We start from the raw sequence: 7182 nt of genomic DNA, 5'->3' as shown, positions 1-7182 counted from the left end.
CTGCAACGATATCTCTAACGGTATCTGTACCATTATGGGTCTCAGCATGTGTGTGACGCTCTGCAACGCTGTTGCTGTCTCTATCCGTACCGGTATCGGGGTCTGTAGTAGTATTGGTAATGGCATCGGTGCTGGTACTTGTATCTGCATCGGTCCGTACGTCTAATGCTACCGACAACTGCCACAGGATCAGAATGCAAAGGCATTCGTAATGCTACGAGTGTCTGCAGTGGCCTCTGCATCTCCTATTGCACCTGCACCTGCCTTTGCATTAGCAATGGTCTCTGCAGAATGGCAGCTGCAGTCCTATCTGCATCTAGAAGGGTGTCTGCATCTGCAATGCTATTGATACCGAAAAGCCGGTCGAAGAAACTCTCCAAGACTCGTTTTGGAGTTTTAGAAAGCAGGTATTCTTTACTGCAGTGCGGGATGCACGGGGGATAGTTCCACCTGGCGTGCATACCACAGCTTTAGCACAAACAGGTTATATAGAATAACTAATTGCATATTATTCAGATTAGTATACATATACATAAAAATGATTATAACTGATTATCATAGTACCGCCTACATCCGATCATGCGCAATGAAGGCTCCATTTGAGTCGAAGGGCTGCTTTTACGACCACCGACCCATTTGAAGTTCTTGTTGGCTGTCCTTGAAGTCTTTATTCTTGACCTTGAAGCTTAACGCAGTTTCAGTCACATGTGGTCAGTTTCAACATTGTTCTCATCTAGTGTACAGGAACATCTAGTCATAAGAGCAAGGAACTGCAAAACTTATCAGTAACTACCTCTACTAGTTGATTGCTTGGCTATACTTTTGTCTATTGTTTCAGCCATAGTGTTAGTATAAGAATTCTGATAGTTATTTACCAAATCTCACTTTTACAGTCACCTAGCAGCTAAACCAGTTTCCACGAGCGGTACGAAACATTAAAACCATCAAAATATTTAGACATACCATACAGAATGTATGGAAACATGCTATCAGTATGGGCTTTGGTGTCTGCATCTGTGACATTATAAGGAAAGGTATGTGCCTCTGCAATGGTCTATGCAACGGTTTTTGCAACACTACTCGAATCCGCAATGCCATTTGCAATGGTATCTCTGTCTGAAATGGCATCTACATCCGCAATGGTATCTGCACCTGCTATGGCATCAGCAGTGCTACCTGCACCATCAGCAGCCTCTGCAATGATAACTTCTGCAGCAACAGTGTCTGCCTATCTACCTGCACCTGCAATGGCTTCTCCAAGGGTATCTGCAGTGGCATCAGCATCTCCACTGGGATCTCCGTCTGCAATCGTACGTTCACCTGCAATGCTGTCTGCAATCGTATTTGCACCTGCAATGGCATCTGCAGTGGTATATGCGCAGGTACGTGAAATGATAACATTATTCTCATGCTAAATCCAAAACATAACACTCTACCAGCTACCAGAAAGAAAATTAACCCTATCCCAGCTGAAGACAGGGCACCATAAAATGTTACTCTCTGCTCTTATTTTCAGAGGTCCTCAGCTTTCATATCAAAGTTTGTGAAGCATAAGGAAGTGATGACTTATTAGCGTTCCAGAATGGTTCTGTTGAGCGTTAAAAGACAATTTTAAGTATTATTGTGGATTTATAAGGAAAATTAACCCATACACATTTGGATTCTTGCTCAGACAGTTGTTGCGGGTTTTTTGATGTAGTATTTTGGGGTTTTCCATGCAGTTCACTTAAAACTTTTATTACGGATCAGTTTGGTGCACATAATTCTGCAATAATTTGCGGTTGCTTAAAGACAGAACTTCTGTTCCTCGAGATTTTGCATTTTCTTTTCTTTTAGGCTTAGTGTGTAACAGAGCCTGGAGCAGGCTCTGATGTGGCTGGTATAAAAACAAAGGCTGAGAAGAAAGAAGGTTGAGGTAAGAACAGTTTAGTAGAACAGAAAGGAAGAAACTGATTGTTGCGGACACATATTTAGCTAACGGTCGCAAGAGCATTCCAGATGCCTTTAGAAGGCCTTGAACAGAGTAAACAAGAAGACAAAAAAAGAAAGTTACCAACTAGAAGAACACAGGTGCACATTCCACGATAAAGGGAACTTGGCACAAAGAACCTCAATTTGTCAGTTTATCATCTTGACCAATTAGATTGAGACAAGTTTCGCAAGTTTTAGTTGATATAACCAATTATGCCTTACGGTTATGCGCGTGTACAGAGTTAGTACATCCAATTATGCCTTTACGTTTATGCGCGTGGACACTATATGCTTGCATGCGGCAACCAATCAGAGCTTTTAAGGAACTTAGAGAATTGTATAAGAGTGATCTGCTATGCTCAATAAACTGGCGACTTTGATCATCATATTGGTGTGCTGTCGTCCGTCCCCGCATGGAATTTCTCTACACTAATAATGATAATAACAACAGTAATAACATGACAGTACTAATAAAAGGATTGGAATAGACAAAACAAGTGATGCACAATGCAAATGCTCTTTGAAAATGGAGCTCGAGTCAGTTTGCGAAAACAATTACGTATCTGCTCATAACGGGGTAATCAACCTACACGGTACAGAAGACTCTTTGTGAGCTGAGACGGCAAGAAAACAACAGGCAAACAGCAATCAAACCTTGAGCCACGCTGACAAACAGTGGAAGCCATATAGGGCCTTTTTATAGCCTGTCAGCAAACCAAGCTTTCCAAGCAAACATTTCCTTGTGCAGGCTGAGAAATGGGATGTAAAGACAAACAACTCAGTTGTGCCAGTGCGATAGAAGGCACCGGGCAAGCTCTTCATAAGGTCGGAGGTGAAAAGGCAGGCCCAGAAATAGCTGTTTTTCAACGGCATCCCTGCAAAAACCGTAAGGCCGTTCAGAGAGCGTAGCAGAAGACATGTATTTCAGCATCTCACTGTTGTCTCACGTCTTCTGAAGAAGGTATTTCCTCCACCCTCAGAGGAATTCTGTAGCATGACCATACTGGTAAGATGCCAAGTCATAGTTCTCGAGAACAAAAGTAAATGTTCTTGTAAATTGCGCTACTCTTCGGAAGCAGTTAGTTCAGCTACGTTAACATTACAACTAAATCCCTCTCCTGTGTGAAATACACGACTTTTACACAAAACAGGCAAACAGAAGAGTCAGTTACTTCTTCTGCATCATTCAACACCCCAAGGTCGCTCTTCCAAGTCCACCACTTGGCATCTAAGCATCTTCTCTCCTGGCCCCCCATTTTTCGTCACGCCACCTCTGCAGCACTCACATAAGACGCTGACGTAGAAAAGCAAAGACAGGCAAGTACAAACGCAGGTTTAAAACAGGCCACGCCGTCAGCATGGCATTATAAGATCGCACGTGCAAAGCCGGAGTCGGTGCCGGTGCAACCGGTGCCAGCACCGCAGCCCCAGACGGGTGCAAGAGCAGCCGCCCCCCCCAACTCGTGCGCCAAGGGCTCAGCCCCGGCATATCAGAGCCACCCCTGTGAGGCGGTGGCCGTGTCACAGGGGTGGCAGGTAGCCGAGGACACCCCTGCCCACGCTGGGGGCACGCGCAGACGGGCGGTGGTGACGTCACAGCGGCCACCGTGACCCATCGCCGAGGCGTGGATGACAGGCCGCTGGGCTCCGGCCGTGCATTGGTGCGACCTGGCGAGGTGAGGAGAGGGCAGAGGAGGAAGGGGCTTGCCCGGGGCTGGCGAGGGAGGAGGGGAGCCTCGCACCTCGGGGCTCTGGGGCCTGTGTGGCAAGCTCGCTGCGTCCCACTGCTCCCTCAGGCTTGGCAGAGGAGCGTCCGGAGGAGAAACCCCAGCGCTGCTGAGGCGGAGGCTCTCCAAGCGCTCACCGTCGCTGTGCACCAGGTTCGCCATGAAGCGGCAGGAACCCGACTCGAGGGGGCAAGGTGAGAGCAAAGTATCCCTCCCCACGGCTCCCCATGGCTGACAGAGGGGTCGTCGGGGCAGTCTGCCTGCGGCCAAGAGCAGGGCGAGAGGAAGGCGGGAGCTCCCCAGCCGCCCTGGGGCAGGGTCCCTCCTCCCCTCAGCAAGCGGAGCCCAGGCTGGGCTGTGGGCACCTGTGCCTGCCATGCCCCCTTCTTCTCCAAAGGCCCCAGCCCTGCCCTTCAGCCAGCTCAGCAGGGACAGAGCAGGGCCTTGGGGGCAATCCCACAGGGACGCTTCCCCAGCCCCGCAGAGGTGCCCGCTCCCAGCAGCATTTGTTCTCTCCCCTCCAGCATGCATGCTGTGTCGCCGGGCAGAGGCTGATCCGGCTACCTGTGGGTGCAAAAGAGCAAGGAAAGGGCTCTGTGCCCACACATACTGCCTGGTGAGTTCTCCCTCCAGCTTTCTGCCAGGGATGGTCCCTTCCTTGCTGACCTAATGGGCTCCCGGCCTTCTCTGCTCTGCAGTTTCTTGCCAGCGGGCTTTTTCCACGAGAGAGTGGGAACGGCTTTCTCGCTGAGGACACCAGACGTGCAATCCAGGTGGCAAGCCAGCAGGTGAGGACCTGGCAGGAGCAGGGAGGTTTGCACCAGGAGACGCTTGCGGGAGCTCCTCCTGGACCTCCCGGAAGAAATCCAAGCCCCTCCACCAGCTCTGGGACAAACGCCTGCTCCCAGCAGCTCCACAGAGGCTCTGGCACAGGCACAAGCCTCGTGCACCAGGCAGGTCTGCGGGCTGTGAGCCAGCAGTGCCCACAGCCTGCGCCCTGCCTGGAGGCAAGGGGTCGGCCATGCAGGCCCTGAGCTTGCCCCTGAGAGAGGCTGCTGTGCTCTTTCCAGCGATGCTTCATTTGCGGCGAGATGGGCGCCGCCATCACCTGCGGGGAGAAGGGGTGTGACCGCAGCTTCCATCTCCCCTGCGCCTCACGGGGCGAATGTGTCACCCAGTTCTTCGGGCTGTACAGGTAAGGGCTGCCAGCCCTCACGCAGGAGCCGCCTTGTCCTCAAGCCCTCTCCCGTCAGCAGTGGACACACAAGTGAGGAACCCACAGGGACACTTCCCAGCAGCCTGCCACGGCCACAGCCAGCGCCAGAGCCCAGACAGGCTCTGGGGCTCCTTCACAGCTCCTCTGCCCTCCTCCCCATCGCGGGGGAAGGACTCAGCACTTCTCACCTCACCTCGCCCATCCCTTCCATCTTCCCCCCAGGTCCTTCTGCTGGGAGCACCGCCCAGAGCAGGCCGTGAAGGCTAAGCCAGGGCAGAACAGCACCTGCATCATCTGCCTGGACCCCGTGGAGGACAATAAGTCCTACCACACCATGGTGTGCCCAGCATGCCGACACGCCTGGTTCCACCGGAGCTGCATCCAGAAACAGGCTATCCACGCTGGCGTCCGCCTCTGCTGCCTGCGTTGCCGAAACCAAGATCAGTTTGTGATGGAAATGCTCGCCATGGGGATTCGAATCTCCAAGAGGTGGTTCTTCCTCTTCCCAACTCACGAAACATCGAGCACAAGCGCGCAGTGCCAGGCCAGGGACGGCCCCAGCAGGCCTGTCCTGCTGTCCCCTGGCTCTTGTCCTCAGCTTCACGGAGGAGCTGGAAACAGGGTGGGGGCAGAGGAGCAGGGACAGCCTGGACCTGCCCGATGCTGGGGCCAGCAGGGGCTCAACACTTTTCCCTTCCTTCTCCAGCAGACAACCATCATGGGAGAGTGACCAGGCATGCGGACCAGTCTATCAGAGGCACAGACGCTGCAACGCCAGCAAGCGCCTTTGTCCGGGAGGCAGCGAGCAGGCAGAGGAAGAGGGGTAGGTTGCCAAAGCAGCCAGCTAGGGCTCTGCACGGGCTCTCTGTCTCCACACGGGCTCGGGGAGGAAGGACTAAGAACAAGGGCTCTGCCGGGCCATTCCTTGCTTGCGTCACTTTGTCCTCACAACCAGCAACCCCTTTGCTTCCCCAGGCCCTGGCAAGGGCTCCTGTGCAGCTCCTGTGCTGCCAAAGGCACCCACCGACGCTGCCTCTGCTTGAGCAACGGCGCAACCACCTGGGAGTGCAACTGCTGTGCTGGCCTGGGCGCTGGTAAGAGGCAAAGCACCCGGGTGCCCCTGTGCTGCTGTGGCCAGTGTCCCAGCTAGGCCTGGGAGCAGGGGCTTAGGGTGGGCTTTGGCTCCAGGAAGGCTGTGGGCACCACGATGGCCTCTCCTTCCCCAGGGCTGGGTGGCCGTGCCGCTGACTTTCCTGCCTCCCCTCGCAGCCTCCCGTGACAACTCAGAGCTTGCCAGCCCCAGCACCACCAGCCAGGCGGCATCGGGGCTGTCCCACAGCTCCCTGGGCTATGAGAGCAGCAGGCCCAGCACCATCAAACAGGCGCCACTGGGGCCATCCTGCAGCTCCCCGGTGCCTGAAAGTAGCAGTTGCTCCAGCCACCCTGGGCCAGACCGGATCCGATACCGCTCACGGTTACAACGGCAGGCGCAAAAACCTTACAGCCAGCCTGGAAATCACCGCAGGACCAGCCGTGTGCCAGCCCCGAGTGCTGAAAGCAGTGCCTTCGGCACTGCCAGCCAGCTGGCATTGGGACCATCCTGCAGGTCCCCAGCGCTGGGAGGCAGCAGCCCCAGCACTGACAGACAGATGGCACTGGGCCTGTTCCGAGGCTCCCCAGTGCCCGCGAGAAGCAGCTGCTCCAGCCACCCTGGGCCAGACCGGATCCGATACCGCTCACGGTTACAACGGCGGGCGCAAAAACCTTACAGCCGGCCTGGAAGACGCCGCTGACCGGGCATGCGCCAGCCCCAAGTGCTGGCCCCTATCCCCCAGCACAATAAAGCTGGCTGCTCATCTCATCCAACGCAGAAAGGGACTTGTGATTGTACCACTCTCTGTGTCTCTAATGGTACCTGTAACCGTATCTGTAGCTGCACGTGGACTTGCAATGCTTTTTGCAAGGTTTGTTTTGTTGTCGTGGTTTAACCCCAGCCGGTAACTAAGCACCACGCAGCCGCTCACTCGCTCCCCCCACACCCAGTGCGATGGGGGAGAGAATCGGGGAAAAAACGGTAAAGATTGTGGGTTGAGATAAGAACAGTTTAGTCGAACAGAAAGGAAGAAACTAATAATGATAACAACAACAGTAGTAACATGACAATACTAATAAAAGGATTGGAATATACAAAACAAGTGATGCACAATGCAATCGCTCACCACCTGCCGACCGGTGCCCAGTTAGTTCCCGAGCAGCGATCCCCCCAGG

General features: G+C 53.7%; 1 protein-coding gene across 1 annotated transcript; it reads left to right on the top strand.

Moving 5' to 3' along the window:
• Positions 1 to 3858: 3858 nt before the first annotated feature.
• Positions 3859 to 6844, top strand: LOC128150669 (G2/M phase-specific E3 ubiquitin-protein ligase-like). The gene is made up of 6 exons (XM_052807031.1): positions 3859 to 3903; positions 4397 to 4486; positions 4748 to 4893; positions 5137 to 5403; positions 5624 to 5737; positions 5890 to 6844. The coding sequence occupies exons 1-6, from the start codon at positions 3859 to 3861 to the stop codon at positions 6062 to 6064; spliced, it is 837 nt and encodes a 278-aa protein (XP_052662991.1). The 3' UTR covers positions 6065 to 6844.
• Positions 6845 to 7182: the final 338 nt, after the last annotated feature.

The sequence above is a fragment of the Harpia harpyja genome, chromosome 14, assembly GCF_026419915.1.
Source record: "Harpia harpyja isolate bHarHar1 chromosome 14, bHarHar1 primary haplotype, whole genome shotgun sequence".
NCBI classification, from domain to species: Eukaryota; Metazoa; Chordata; class Aves; order Accipitriformes; family Accipitridae; genus Harpia; species Harpia harpyja.
This window is presented reverse-complemented; position numbering and strand designations above follow the sequence as displayed.